General features: G+C 48.9%; 1 protein-coding gene and 1 long non-coding RNA gene across 2 annotated transcripts in view; one reads left to right on the top strand and one right to left on the bottom strand.

The window, feature by feature from the left end:
- LOC135564837 (uncharacterized) overlaps positions 1 to 14,559 on the bottom strand; it is a 349,184-nt gene that overhangs the window by 113,416 nt on the left and 221,209 nt on the right. The gene's annotated exons all lie outside the window — the stretch shown is intronic.
- LOC135564974 (trinucleotide repeat-containing gene 18 protein-like) overlaps positions 1 to 14,559 on the top strand; it is a 138,120-nt gene that overhangs the window by 80,996 nt on the left and 42,565 nt on the right. Inside the window, 2 exon segments of the mRNA XM_065011048.1 lie at positions 11,883 to 12,059; positions 14,303 to 14,559. The exon segment at positions 14,303 to 14,559 is cut by the window's right edge and continues 108 nt beyond it. Coding sequence (XP_064867120.1) covers positions 11,883 to 12,059; positions 14,303 to 14,559 — 434 coding nt within the window.

Below are 14,559 nucleotides of genomic sequence, written 5' to 3'. Positions count from 1 at the left end.
TCTCTGGTAGGGAGGAGTCAGATCAGTGAGGACTCTCTGGTAGGGAGGAGTCAGATCAGTGAGTCCTCTCTGGTAGGGAGGAGTCAGATCAGTGAGTCCTCTCTGGTAGGGAGGAGTCAGATCAGTGAGTCCTCTCTGGTAGGGAGGAGTCAGATCAGTGAGTCCTCTCTGGTAGGGAGGAGTCAGATCAGTGATGACTCTCTGGTAGGGAGGAGTCAGATCAGTGAGTCCTCTCTGGTAGGGAGGAGTCAGATCAGTGATGACTCTCTGGTAGGGAGGAGTCAGATCAGTGATGACTCTCTGGTAGGGAGGAGTCAGATCAGTGATGACTCTCTGGTAGGGAGGAGTCAGATCAGTGATGACTCTCTGGTAGGGAGGAGTCAGATCAGTGATGACTCTCTGGTAGGGAGGAGTCAGATCAGTGATGACTCTCTGGTAGGGAGGAGTCAGATCAGTGATGACTCTCTGGTAGGGAGGAGTCAGATCAGTGATGACTCTGGTAGGGAGGAGTCAGATCAGTGATGACTCTCTGGTAGGGAGGAGTCAGATCAGTGATGACTCTCTTGTAGGGAGGAGTCAGATCAGTGATGACTCTCTGGTAGGGAGGAGTCAGATCAGTGATGACTCTCTGGTAGGGAGGAGTCAGATCAGTGATGACTCTCTGGTAGGGAGGAGTCAGATCAGTGATGACTCTCTGGTAGGGAGGAGTCAGATCGGTGATGACTCTCTGGTAGGGAGGAGTCAGATCAGTGATGACTTTCTGGTAGGGAGGAGTCAGATCAGTGATGACTCTGGTAGGGAGGAGTCAGATCGGTGATGACTCTCTGGTAGGGAGGAGTCAGATCGGTGATGACTCTCTGGTAGGGAGGAGTCAGATCGGTGATGACCCTCTGGTAGGGAGGAGTCAGATCGGTGATGACCCTCTGGTAGGGAGGAGTCAGATCGGTGATGACCCTCTGGTAGGGAGGAGTCAGATCGGTGATGACCCTCTGGTAGGGAGGAGTCAGATCGGTGATGACCCTCTGGTAGGGAGGAGTCAGATCGGTGATGACCCTCTGGTAGGGAGGAGTCAGATCGGTGATGACCCTCTGGTAGGGAGGAGTCAGATCGGTGATGACTCTCTGGTAGGGAGGAGTCAGATCGGTGATGACTCTCTGGTAGGGAGTAGTCAGATCGGTGATGACTCTCTGGTAGGGAGGAGTCAGATCGGTGATGACTCTCTGGTAGGGAGGAGTCAGATCGGTGATGACTCTCTGGTAGGGAGGAGTCAGATCGGTGATGACTCTCTGGTAGGGAGGAGTCAGATCGGTGATGACTCTCTGGTAGGGAGGAGTCAGATCGGTGATGACTCTCTGGTAGGGAGGAGTCAGATCGGTGATGACTCTCTGGTAGGGAGGAGTCAGAGGAGTGAGGAAGGAAGGATGCGTTCTGTGCTGAGTGATTAACCAAATTTTGTCCGACGTCGGTTCAATTACTTGAATTCCATTTAGATCGGGTTTTTGTGAAATCAAATCATTCAAGACAAAAATTAGGAAACTGTATGGGATGCTGGGTTGAAGGGAGTTGTAGTTCTCATTTAAGCAAATATTCAAACCTAGTTCAGTTCAGAAAAGTGGTAATTAACTACAATCCCATAATCCATTGCGGCAGTTTTTTTCCTCAATTTGTCGCCTGCCTTCCCACCTTTCGGACAACAACTCCTCGGTTATTAGGCCCGGAGACATGAGCATCTGGTCATTATATACAGACCTCTGGACGGATAGACTGTTACACCTGATACGTCTGTCTGTTTCTCTTCCTGTCTGTTTCTCTTCCTGTCTGTTTCTCTACCTGTCTGTCTGTTTCTCTTCCTGTCTGTTTCTCTTCCTGTCTGTTTCTCTTCCTGTCTGTTTCTCTTCCTGTCTGTTTCTCTTCCTGTCTGTTTCTCTTCCTGTCTGTCTGTTTCTCTTCCTGTCTGTTTCTCTTCCTGTCTGTTTCTCTTCCTGTCTGTCTGTTTCTCTTCCTGTCTGTCTGTTTCTCTTCCTGTCTGTCTGTTTCTCTTCCTGTCTGTCTACCTGTCTGTCTGTCTACCTGTCTGTCTGTCTACCTGTCTGTCTGTTTCTCTTCCTGCCTGTCTGTTTCTCTTCCTGCCTGTCTGTTTCTCTTCCTGTCTGTCTGTTTCTCTTCCTGTCTGTGTACCTGTCTGTTTCTCTTCCTGTCTGTCTGTTTCTCTTCCTGTCTGTTTCTCTTCCTGTCTGTCTGTTTCTCTTCCTGTCTGTTTCTCTTCCTGTCTGTCTACCTGTCTGTCTGTCTACCTGTCTGTCTGTCTACCTGTCTGTCTGTTTCTCTTCCTGCCTGTCTGTTTCTCTTCCTGCCTGTCTGTTTCTCTTCCTGTCTGTCTGTTTCTCTTCCTGTCTGTGTACCTGTCTGTTTCTCTTCCTGTCTGTCTACCTGTCTGTTTCTCTTCCTGTCTGTCTGCCTGTCTGTTTCTCTTCCTGTCTGTCTGTCTGTCTGTTTCTCTTCCTGTCTGTCTGTTTCTCTTCCTGTCTATCTTGTCTGTCTGTCTGCTCCTAACCCTTACTTCCCTCTAACCAATCACAGCTCTTCCTGTCTGTCTGTCTGCTCCTAACCCTTACTTCCCTCTAACCAATCACAGCTCATCCTGTCTACAGCCATGGTTCTAACTCCTAACCACTGGGCTGAGTCTCAATCCAGTAAGGTTCAGATGGCCCCCTATTCCCCATCCAGTGTACTACTATAGACCAGGACCCATAGGGGTAGTGTACTACTATAGACCAGGTCCCATAGGGGTAGTGTACTACTGTAGACCAGGGTCCATAGGGTAGTGCACTACTATAGACCAGGACCCATAGGGGTAGTGTACTACTATAGACCAGGACCCATAGGGTAGTGTACTACTATAGACCAGGACCCATAGGGGTAGTGTACTACTATAGACCAGGACCCATAGGGGTAGTGTACTACTATAGACCAGGACCCATAGGGGTAGTGTACTACTATAGACCAGGTCCCATAGGGGTAGTGTACTACTATAGACCAGGGTCCATAGGGGTGGTGTACTACTATAGACCAGGTCCCATAGGGGTAGTGCACTACTATAGACCAGGGCCCATAGGGGTAGTGCACTACTATAGACCAGGGCCCATAGGGGTAGTGTACTACTATAGACCAGGACCCCTATTCCCCATCTAGTGTACTACTATAGACCATGACCCATAGGGGTAGTGTACTACTATAGACCAGGACCCATAGGGGTAGTGTATAGGGGTAGTGTACTACTGTAGACCAGGACCCATAGGGGTAGTGTACTACTATAGACCAGGACCCATAGGGGTAGTGTACTACTATAGACCAGGTCCCATAGGGGTAGTGTACTACTATAGACCAGGACCCATAGGGGTAGTGTATAGGGGTAGTGTACTACTGTAGACCAGGACCCATAGGGGTAGTGTACTACTATAGACCAGGACCCATAGGGGTAGTGTACTACTATAGACCAGGACCCATAGGGGTAGTGTATAGGGGTAGTGTACTACTGTAGACCAGGACCCATAGGGGTAGTGTACTACTATAGACCAGGACCCATAGGGGTAGTGTACTACTATAGACCAGGTCCCATAGGGGTGGTGTACTACTGTAGACCAGGGCCCATAGGGGTAGTGTACTACTGTAGACCAGGGCCCATAGGGGTAGTGTACTACTATAGACCAGGGCCCATAGGGGTAGTGTACTACTATAGACCAGGGCCCATAGGGGTAGTGTACTACTATAGACCAGGTCCCATAGGGGTAGTGTACTACTATAGACCAGGTCCCATAGGGGTAGTGTACTACTATAGACCAGGTCCCATAGGGGTGGTGTACTACTATAGACCAGGACCCATAGGGGTAGTGTACTACTATAGACCAGTACTACTATAGACCAGGTCCCATAGGGGTAGTGTACTACTATAGACCAGTACTACTATAGACCAGGGCCCATAGGGGTAGTGTACTACTATAGACCAGGGCCCATAGGGGTGGTGTACTACTATAGACCAGGACCCATAGGGGTAGTGTACTACTATAGACCAGTACTACTATAGACCAGGGCCCATAGGGGTAGTGTACTACTATAGACCAGGGCCCATAGGGGTGGTGTACTACTATAGACCAGGTCCCATAGGGGTAGTGTACTACTGTAGACCAGGGTCCATAGGGGTAGTGTGCTACTATAGACCAGGGCCCATAGGGGTAGTGTACTACTGCAGACCAGGTCCCATAGGGGTAGTGTACTACTATAGACCAGGTCCCATAGGGGTAGTGTACTACTATAGACCAGGGTCCATAGGGGTGGTGTACTACTATAGACCAGGGCCCATAGGGGTGGTGTACTACTATAGACCAGGGCCCATAGGGGTAGTGTACTACTATAGACCAGGACCCATAGGGGTAGTGTACTACTATAGACCAGGACCCATAGGGGTAGTGTACTACTATAGACCAGGACCCATAGGGGTAGTGTACTACTATAGACCAGGACCCATAGGGGTAGGGGTAGTGTATAGGGGTAGTGTATAGGGAATAGGGGTAGTGTATAGGGGTGGTGTAAAGGGAATAGGGGTAGTGTATAGGGGTAGTGTGTAGGGAATAGGGGTATTGAATAGGGAATAGGGGTAGTGTGTAGGGAATAGGGGTAGTGTATAGGGGTAGTGTATAGCGGTGGTGTAAAGGGGTAGTGTGTAGGGAATAGGGGTATTGAATAGGGAATAGGGGTAGTGTGTAGGGAATAGGGGTAGTGTATAGGGAATAGGGGTGGTGTATAGGGAATAGGGGTAGTGTGTAGGGAATAGGGGTAGTGTGTAGGGAATAGGGGTAGTGTGTAGGGAATAGGGGTAGTGTGTAGGGAATAGGGGTAGTGTGTAGGGAATAGGGGTAGTGTGTAGGGAATAGGGGTAATGTGTAGGGAATAGGGGTAGTGTGTAGGGAATAGGGGGTAGTGTGTAGGGAATAGGGATAGTGTATAGGGAATAGGGATAGTGTGTAGGGAATAGGGGTAGTGTGTAGGGAATAGGGGTAGTGTGTAGGGAATAGGGGTAGTGTGTAGGGAATAGGGGTAGTTTATAGGGAATAGGGGTAGTGTATAGGGAATAGGGGTAGTGTATAGGGAATAGGGGTAGTGTATAGTGAATAGGGGTAGTGTATAGTGAATAGGGGTAGTGAATAGGGGTAGTGTGTAGGGAATAGGGGTAGTGTGTAGGGAATAGGGGTAGTGTATAGTGAATAGGGGTAATGTGTAGGGAATAGGGGTAGTGTGTAGGGAATAGGGGTAGTGTGTAGGGAATAGGGGTAGTGTGTAGGGAATAGGGGTAGTGTGTAGGGAATAGGGGTAGTGTATAGGGAATAGGGGTAGTGTGTAGGGAATAGGGGTAGTGTGTAGGGAATAGGGGTAGTGAATAGGGAATAGGGGTAGTGTATAGGGAATAGGGGTAGTGAATAGGGAATAGGGGTAGTGAATAGGGAATAGGGGTAGTGAATAGGGAATAGGGGTAGTGAATAGGGAATAGGGGTAGTGAATAGGGGTAGTGAATAGGGGTAGTGAATAGGGAATAGGGGTAGTGTATAGGGGTAGTGAATAGGGAATAGGGGTAGTGAATAGGGGTAGTGAATAGGAATAGGGGTAGTGAATAGGGAATAGGGGTAGTGAATAGGGGGGTAGTGAATAGGGGTAGGGAATAGGGAATAGGCGTAGGGAATAGGGGTAGTGTGTAGGGAATAGGGGTAGTGTATAGGGAATAGGGGTAGTGTGTAGGGAATAGGGGTAGTGAATAGGGAATAGGGGTAGTGTATAGGGGTGTGAATAGGGAATAGGGGTAGTGAATAGGGAATAGGGAATAGGGGTAGTGAATAGGGGTAGTGTATAGGGAATAGGGGTAGTGTATAGGGAATAGGGGTAGTGTATAGGGAATAGGGGTAGTGTGTAGGGAATAGGGGTAGTGTGTAGGGAATAGGGGTAGTGTATAGGGAATAGGGGTAGTGTGTAGGGAATAGGGGTAGTGTGTAGGGAATAGGGGTAGTGTGTAGGGAATAGGGGTAGTGTGTAGGGAATAGGGGTAGTGAATAGGGGTAGTGAGTAGGGAATCGGGGTAGTGTGTAGGGAGTAGGGGTAGTGTGTAGGGAATAGGGGTAGTGTGTTGGGAATAGGGGTAGTGTGTTGGGAATAGGGGTAGTGAATAGGGAATAGGGGTAGTGAATAGGCAATAGGGGTAGTGAATAGGGAATAGGGGTAGTGTATAGGGAATAGGGGTAGTGTATAGGCAATAGGGGTAGTGAATAGGGGTAGTGAATAGGGAATAGGGGTAGTGAATAGGGAATAGGGGTAGTGTGTAGGGAATAGGGGTAATGAATAGGGGTAGTGTATAGGGGTAGTGAATAGGGAATAGGGGTTTGTGTATAGGGAATAGGGGTAGTGTATAGGAATAGGGGTAGTGTGTAGGGAATAGGGGTAGTGTGTAGGGAATAGGGGTAGTGTGTAGGGAATAGGGGTAGTGTGTAGGGAATAGGGGTAGTGTATAGGGAATAGGGGTAGTGTATAGGGAATAGGGGTAGTGTGTAGGGAATAGGGGTAGTGTGTAGGGAATAGGGGTAGTGTGTAGGGAATAGGGGTAGTGTGTAGGGAAATGGGGGTAGTGTGTAGGGAATAGGGGTAGTGTGTAGGGAATAGGGGTAGTGTGTAGGGAATAGGGGTAGTGTGTAGGGAATAGGGGTAGTGTGTAGGGAATAGGGGTAGTGAATAGGGAATAGGGGTGTGTAGGAATAGGGGTAGTGAATAGGGAATAGGGGTAGTGAATAGGGAATAGGGGTAGGGAATAGGGGTAGTTTATAAGGAATAGGGGTAGTGTATAGGGAATAGGGGTAGTGAATAGGGAATAGGGGTAGTGTATAGGGAATAGGGGTAGTGAGTAGGGAATAGGGGTAGTGTGTAGGGAATAGGGGTAGTGAGTAGGGAATAGGGGTAGTGAATAGGGAATAGGGGTAGGGAATAGGGGTGTTTATAAGGAATAGGGGTAGTGTATAGGGAATAGGGGTAGTGAATAGGGAATAGGGGTAGTGTATAGGGAATAGGGGTAGTGAGTAGGAATAGGGGTAGTGTGTAGGGAATAGGGGTAGTGTGTAGGGAATAGGGGTAATGTATAGGGAATAGGGGTAGTGTATAGAGGTAGTGTGTAGGGAATAGGGGTAGTGAATAGGGAATAGGGGTTTGTGTATAGGGAATAGGGGTAGTGTATAGGGGTAGTGTGTAGGGAATAGGGGTAGTGAATAGGGGTAGTGTGTAGGGAATAGGGGTAGTGAGTAGGGAATAGGGGTAGTGAATAGGGAATAGGGGTAGTGAATAGGGAATAGGGGTAGTGAATAGGGAATAGGGGTAGTGTATAGGGGTAGTGTGTAGGGAATAGGGGTAGTGAATAGGGAATAGGGGTAGTGTGTAGGGAATAGGGGTAGTGAATAGGGAATAGGGGTAGTGAATAGGGAATAGGGGTAGTGTATAGGGGTAGTGTGTAGGGAATAGGGGTAGTGAATAGGGAATAGGGGTAGTGTATAGGGAATAGGGGTAGTGTATAGGGATAGTGTATAGGGAATAGGGGTAGTGTATAGGGAATAGGGAATAGGGGTAGTGAATAGGGAATAGGGGTAGTGAATAGGGGTAGTGAATAGGGAATAGGGGTAGTGAATAGGGAATAGGGGTAGTGAATAGGGAATAGGGGTAGTGAATAGGGAATAGGGGTAGTGTATAGGGGTAGTGAATAGGGGTAGTGAATAGGGAATAGGGGTAGTGTATAGGGAATAGGGGTAGTGTATAGGGAATAGGGGTAGTGTATAGGGAATAGGGGTAGTGTATAGGGAATAGGGGTAGTGTGTAGGGAATAGGGGTAGTGTGTAGGGAATAGGGGTAGTGTGTAGGGAATAGGGGTAGTGTGTAGGGAATAGGGGTAGTGTATAGGCAATAGGGGTAGTGAATAGGGAATAGGGGTAGTGAATAGGGGTAGTGAATAGGGAATAGGGGTAGTGTATAGGGGTAGTGAATAGGGAATAGGGGTAGTGAATAGGGGTAGTGAATAGGGAATAGGGGTAGTGAATAGGGAATAGGGGTAGTGAATAGGGGTAGTGAATAGGGGTAGGGAATAGGGGTAGTGAATAGGGAATAGGCGTAGGGAATAGGGGTAGTGTGTAGGGAATAGGGGTAGTGTATAGGGAATAGGGGTAGTGTGTAGGGAATAGGGGTAGTGAATAGGGAATAGGGGTAGTGTATAGGGGTAGTGAATAGGGAATAGGGGTAGTGAATAGGGGTAGTGTATAGGGAATAGGGGTAGTGTATAGGGAATAGGGGTAGTGTATAGGGAATAGGGGTAGTGTGTAGGAATAGGGGTAGTGTGTAGGGAATAGGGGTAGTGTATAGGGAATAGGGGTAGTGTGTAGGGAATAGGGGTAGTGTGTAGGGAATAGGGGTAGTGTGTAGGGAATAGGGGTAGTGTGTAGGGAATAGGGGTAGTGAATAGGGGTAGTGAGTAGGGAATCGGGGTAGTGAGTAGGGAGTAGGGGTAGTGTGTTGGGAATAGGGGTAGTGTGTAGGGAATAGGGGTAGTGTGTTGGGAATAGGGGTAGTGAATAGGGAATAGGGGTAGTGAATAGGCAATAGGGGTAGTGAATAGGGAATAGGGGTAGTGTATAGGGAATAGGGGTAGTGTATAGGCAATAGGGGTAGTGAATAGGGGTAGTGAATAGGGAATAGGGGTAGTGAATAGGGAATAGGGGTAGTGAATAGGGAATAGGGGTAGTGAATAGGGAATAGGGGTAGTGTGTAGGGAATAGGGGTAATGAATAGGGGTAGTGTATAGGGGTAGTGAATAGGAATAGGGGTTTGTGTATAGGGAATAGGGGTAGTGTATAGGGGTAGTGTGTAGGGAATAGGGTAGTGTATAGGGAATAGGGGTAGTGTGTAGGGAATAGGGGTAGTGTGTAGGGAATAGGGTAGTGTGTAGGGAATAGGGGTAGTGTATAGGGAATAGGGGTAGTGTATAGGAATAGGGGTAGTGTGTAGGAATAGGGGTAGTGTGTAGGGAATAGGGGTAGTGTGTAGGGAATAGGGGTAGTGTGTAGGGAATAGGGGTAGTGTGTAGGGAATAGGGGTAGTGTGTAGGGAATAGGGTAGTGTGTAGGAATAGGGGTAGGGAATAGGGGTAGGGAATAGGGGTAGTGAATAGGAATAGGGGTAGTGAATAGGGAATAGGGTAGGGAATAGGGGTAGTTTATAAGGAATAGGGGTAGTGTATAGGGAATAGGGGTAGTGAATAGGGAATAGGGGTAGTGTATAGGGAATAGGGGTAGTGAGTAGGAATAGGGGTAGTGTGTAGGGAATAGGGGTAGTGAGTAGGAATAGGGGTAGTGAATAGGGAATAGGGGTAGGGAATAGGGGTAGTTTATAAGGAATAGGGGTAGTGTATAGGGAATAGGGGTAGTGAATAGGAATAGGGGTAGTGTATAGGGAATAGGGGTAGTGAGTAGGGAATAGGGGTAGTGTGTAGGGAATAGGGGTAGTGTGTAGGAATAGGGGTAATGTATAGGGAATAGGGGTAGTGTATAGAGGTAGTGTGTAGGGAATAGGGGTAGTGAATAGGGAATAGGGGTTTGTGTATAGGGAATAGGGGTAGTGTATAGGGGTAGTGTGTAGGGAATAGGGGTAGTGTATAGGGGTAGTGTGTAGGGAATAGGGGTAGTGAGTAGGGAATAGGGGTAGTGAATAGGGAATAGGGGTAGTGAATAGGGAATAGGGGTAGTGAATAGGGAATAGGGGTAGTGTATAGGGGTAGTGTGTAGGGAATAGGGGTAGTGAATAGGAATAGGGGTAGTGTGTAGGGAATAGGGGTAGTGAATAGGAATAGGGGTAGTGAATAGGAATAGGGGTAGTGTATAGGGGTAGTGTGTAGGGAATAGGGGTAGTGAATAGGGAATAGGGGTAGTGTATAGGGAATAGGGGTAGTGTATAGGGATAGTGTATAGGGAATAGGGGTAGTGTATAGGGAATAGGGAATAGGGGTAGTGAATAGGGAATAGGGGTAGTGAATAGGGGTAGTGAATAGGGAATAGGGGTAGTGAATAGGGGTAGTGAATAGGGAATAGGGGTAGTGAATAGGGGTAGTGAATAGGGAATAGGGGTAGTGTATAGGGGTAGTGAATAGGGAATAGGGGTAGTGTGTAGGGAATAGGGGTAGTGTGTAGGGAATAGGGGTAGTGTGTAGGGAATAGGGGTAGTGTATAGGCAATAGGGGTAGTGAATAGGCAATAGGGGTAGTGAATAGGGAATAGGGGTAGTGAATAGGAATAGGGGTAGTGTGTAGGGAATAGGGGTAGGGTGTAGGGAATAGGGGTAGTGTGTAGGGAATAGGGGTAGTGTGTAGGGAATAGGGGTAGTGTGTAGGGAATAGGGTAGTGTATAGGGAATAGGGGTAGTGTATAGGCAATAGGGGTAGTGAATAGGGAATAGGGGTAGTGAATAGGGAATAGGGGTAGTGAATAGTGTAATGTAAATGGGTAGGGTGTAAGGAATAGGGGTAGTATGTAGGGAATAGGGGTAGGGTGTAGGGAATAGGGGTAGTGTATAGGGAATAGGGGTAGTGTATAGGGAATAGGGGTATGGTGTAGGGAATAGGGGTAGTGAATAGGGAATAGGGGTAGTGAATAGTGTAATGTAAATGGGTAGGGTGTAAGGAATAGGGGTAGTATGTAGGGAATAGGGGTAGTATATCTGTCTGTTATGTCTGCCTGCCTGTCTGTCTGCTAGACACTACTGCCTGTCTGTCTGCCTGCTAGACAGCTCTGTCTGTCTGTCTGCTAGACAGCTCTGTCTGTCTGTCTGTTATGTCTGCCTGCCTGTCTGTCTGCTAGACACTACTGCCTGTCTGTCTGTCTGCTAGACACTACTGCCTGTCTGTCTGTCCTGTCTGTCTGCCTGTCTGCTAGACAGCTCTGTCTGTCTGTCTGTCTGCTGGACAGCTCTGTCTGTCTGCTGGACAGCTCTGTCTGTCTGTCTGCTAGACAGCTCTGTCTGTCTGTCTGCTAGACAGCTCTGTCTGTCTGTCTGCTAGACAGCTCTGTATGTCTGTCTGTCTGTCTGTCTGCTAGACAGCTCTGTCTGTCTGTCTGTCTGCTAGACAGCTCTGTCTGTCTGTCTGTCTGCTAGACAGCTCTGTCTGTCTGTCTGTCTGTCTGCTAGACAGCACTGTCTGTCTGTCTGTCTGCTAGACAGCTCTGTCTGTCTGTCTGTCTGCTAGACAGCTCTGTCTGTCTGTCTGTCTGCTAGACAGCTCTGTCTGTCTGTCTGTCTGTTCTGTCTGTCTGTTCTTTCTGTCTGTCTGCTAGCAGTATACTAACTACAGAGGAATTGGGTACATTTCCCCCTCTTTCCCTTACCCCCCCTCTATCCCTCACCCCCCCTAATACTGCAGTAATACTGCAGTAATACTGCAGTAATGCTACAGTAATACTACAGTAATACTACAGTAATGCTACAGTGATGCTACAGTAATACTACAGTGATACTACAGTAATGCTACAGTGATACTACAGTAAGGCTACAGTAATACTGCAGTAATACTACAATAATGCTACAGTAATACTACAGTAATACTACAGTAATGCTACAGTAATACTACAGTAATGCTACAGTGATACTACAGTAATGCTACAGTAATGCTACAGTGATACTACAGTAATACTACAGTGATACTACAGTAATGCTACAGTGATACTACAGTAATACTACAGTAATACTGCAGTAATACTACAGACATACCTGATGTTGGCGTTCCACTCTGTGATCCTGAGAGTCAATAATCTCTGTCACAGAGTCCTCCACTGAGGAGGACGATGATGAGGAAGAGTCGTCGTGCTCCGAGGGGAGTGAGCTGGAGGAGAGTGGGTTGGGCCTGCTGGCCAGGTTCGCAGCCAGCGCCCTCCCGGTTAACCCCGTCCCCCTGCCCCGTCTCCACGACAACAAACACCGTAGCAGGCAAAGCATTCTGGGTAAGCGAAAGAGATTTGGACGTGTGAATTCCATTGTAAGGAGTGTGTCCTCTAGGTTCTGGTTCTGACCCGTGTGTGTGTCCTCTAGGTTCTGGTTCTGACCCGTGTGTGTGTGCCCTCTCTAGGTTCTGGTTCTGACCCGTGTGTGTGTCCTCTAGGTTCTGGTTCTGACCTGTGTGTGTGTGTCCTCTAGGTTCTGGTTCTGACCCGTGTGTGTGTCCTCTAGGTTCTGGTTCTGACCCGTGTGTGTGTCCTCTAGGTTCTGGTTCTGACCTGTGTGTGTGTGTCCTCTAGGTTCTGGTTCTGGTTCTGACCTGTGTGTGTGTGTCCTCTAGGTTCTGGTTCTGACCCGTGTGTGTGTGTGTGTGTGTCCTCTAGGTTCTGGTTCTGACCTGTGTGTGTCCTCTAGGTTCTGGTTCTGGTTCTGACCCGTGTGTGTGTGTCCTCTAGGTTCTGGTTCTGACCCGTGTGTGTGTCCTCTAGGTTCTGGTTCTGACCTGTGTGTGTCCTCTAGGTTCTGGTTCTGACCTGTGTGTGTGTGTCCTCTAGATTCTGGTTCTGACCTGTTAGTGTGTGTGTGTGTCCTCTAGGTTCTGGTTCTGACCTGTGTGTGTGTCCTCTAGGTTCTGGTTCTGACCCGTGTGTGTGTGTGTCCTCTAGGTTCTGGTTCTGACCTGTTAGTGTGTGTGTGTGTCCTCTAGGTTCTGGTTCTGACCTGTGTGTGTGTCCTCTAGGTTCTGGTTCTGACCTGTGTGTGTGTGTGTCCTCTAGGTTCTGGTTCTGACCCGTGTGTGTGTGTCCTCTAGGTTCTGGTTCTGACCTGTTAGTGTGTGTGTGTGTCCTCTAGGTTCTGGTTCTGACCTGTGTGTGTGTCCTCTAGGTTCTGGTTCTGACCTGTGTGTGTGTGTCCTCTAGGTTCTGGTTCTGACCTGTGTGTGTGTCCTCTAGGTTCTGGTTCTGACCTGTGTGTGTGTCCTCTAGGTTCTGGTTCTGACCTGTGTGTGTGTGTGTCCTCTCTAGGTTCTGGTTCTGACCTGTGTGTGTGTCCTCTAGGTTCTGGTTCTGACCTGTGTGTGTGTCCTCTAGGTTCTGGTTCTGACCTGTGTGTGTGTCCTCTAGGTTCTGGTTCTGACCTGTGTGTGTGTCCTCTAGGTTCTGGTTCTGACCTGTTAGTGTGTGTGTGTGTCCTCTAGGTTCTGGTTCTGACCTGTTAGTGTGTGTGTGTGTCCTCTAGGTTCTGGTTCTGACCTGTTAGTGTGTGTGTGTGTGTGTCCTCTAGGTTCTGGTTCTGACCTGTTAGTGTGTGTGTGTCCTCTAGGTTCTGGTTCTGACCTGTGTGTGTGTCCTCTAGGTTCTGGTTCTGACCTGTGTGTGTGTGTGTGTGTCCTCTAGGTTCTGGTTCTGACCTGTTAGTGTGTGTGTGTCCTCTAGGTTCTGGTTCTGACCTGTGTGTGTGTATGTCCTCTAGGTTCTGGTTCTGACCTGTTAGTGTGTCCTCTAGGTTCTGGTTCTGACCTGTGTGTGTGTGTGTCCTCTAGGTTCTGGTTCTGACCTGTGTGTGTCCTCTAGGTTCTGGTTCTGACCCGTGTCTGAGGATGTTCCCCTCTAGGTTCTGGTTCTGACCTGTGTGTGTGTGTGTGTGTCCTCTCTAGGTTCTGGTTCTGACCCGTGTCTGAGGCAGTTCCCCTCTAGGTTCTGGTTCTGACCTGTGTGTGTGTCCTCTAGGTTCTGGTTCTGACCCGTGTCTGAGGAAGTTCCCCTCTAGGTTCTGGTTCTGACCCGTGTGTGTGTGTGTGTCCTCTAGGTTCTGGTTCTGACCTGTGTGTGTGGTCTCTAGGTTCTGGTTCTGACCCGTGTCTGAGGCAGTTCCCCTCTAGGTTCTGGTTCTGACCCGTGTGTGTGTCCTCTAGGTTCTGGTTCTGACCCGTGTCTGAGGAAGTTCCCCTCTAGGTTCTGGTTCTGACCTGTGTGTGTGTCCTCTAGGTTCTGGTTCTGACCCGTGTCTGAGGAAGTTCCCCTCTAGGTTCTGGTTCTGACCTGTGTGTGTGTCCTCTAGGTTCTGGTTCTGACCCGTGTCTGAGGAAGTTCCCCTCTAGGTTCTGGTTCTGACCCGTGTGTGTGTGTGTGTGTCCTCTAGGTTCTGGTTCTGACCTGTGTGTGTGGTCTCTAGGTTCTGGTTCTGACCCGTGTCTGAGGCAGTTCCCCTCTAGGTTCTGGTTCTGACCCGTGTGTGTGTCCTCTAGGTTCTGGTTCTGACCCGTGTCTGAGGAAGTTCCCCTCTCTGCTCCACGGGAAACGCTCCGCTCCCGAACTCCCCCTGTTACCCCCGGCAACGCGCCACGGCGACCACACTAGCAACGAGACCTCGCCGGTCAAACGCAAACCTCGCCCATCTCCTCGGTCGCCCCGGAGATTCACCTTTGACCCCGCCGGGGGACTAGGGGGAGGGGCTAGCGAGGAGGAGGGATGGACACGCAGACGCAGCGAGAGGATTTTCCTT

Source organism: Oncorhynchus nerka, linkage group LG26, assembly GCF_034236695.1.
Source record: "Oncorhynchus nerka isolate Pitt River linkage group LG26, Oner_Uvic_2.0, whole genome shotgun sequence".
Taxonomy (NCBI): domain Eukaryota; kingdom Metazoa; phylum Chordata; class Actinopteri; order Salmoniformes; family Salmonidae; genus Oncorhynchus; species Oncorhynchus nerka.
The sequence above is the reverse complement of the archived record's forward strand: the minus strand, read 5'-3'. Positions and strand labels throughout refer to the sequence as shown.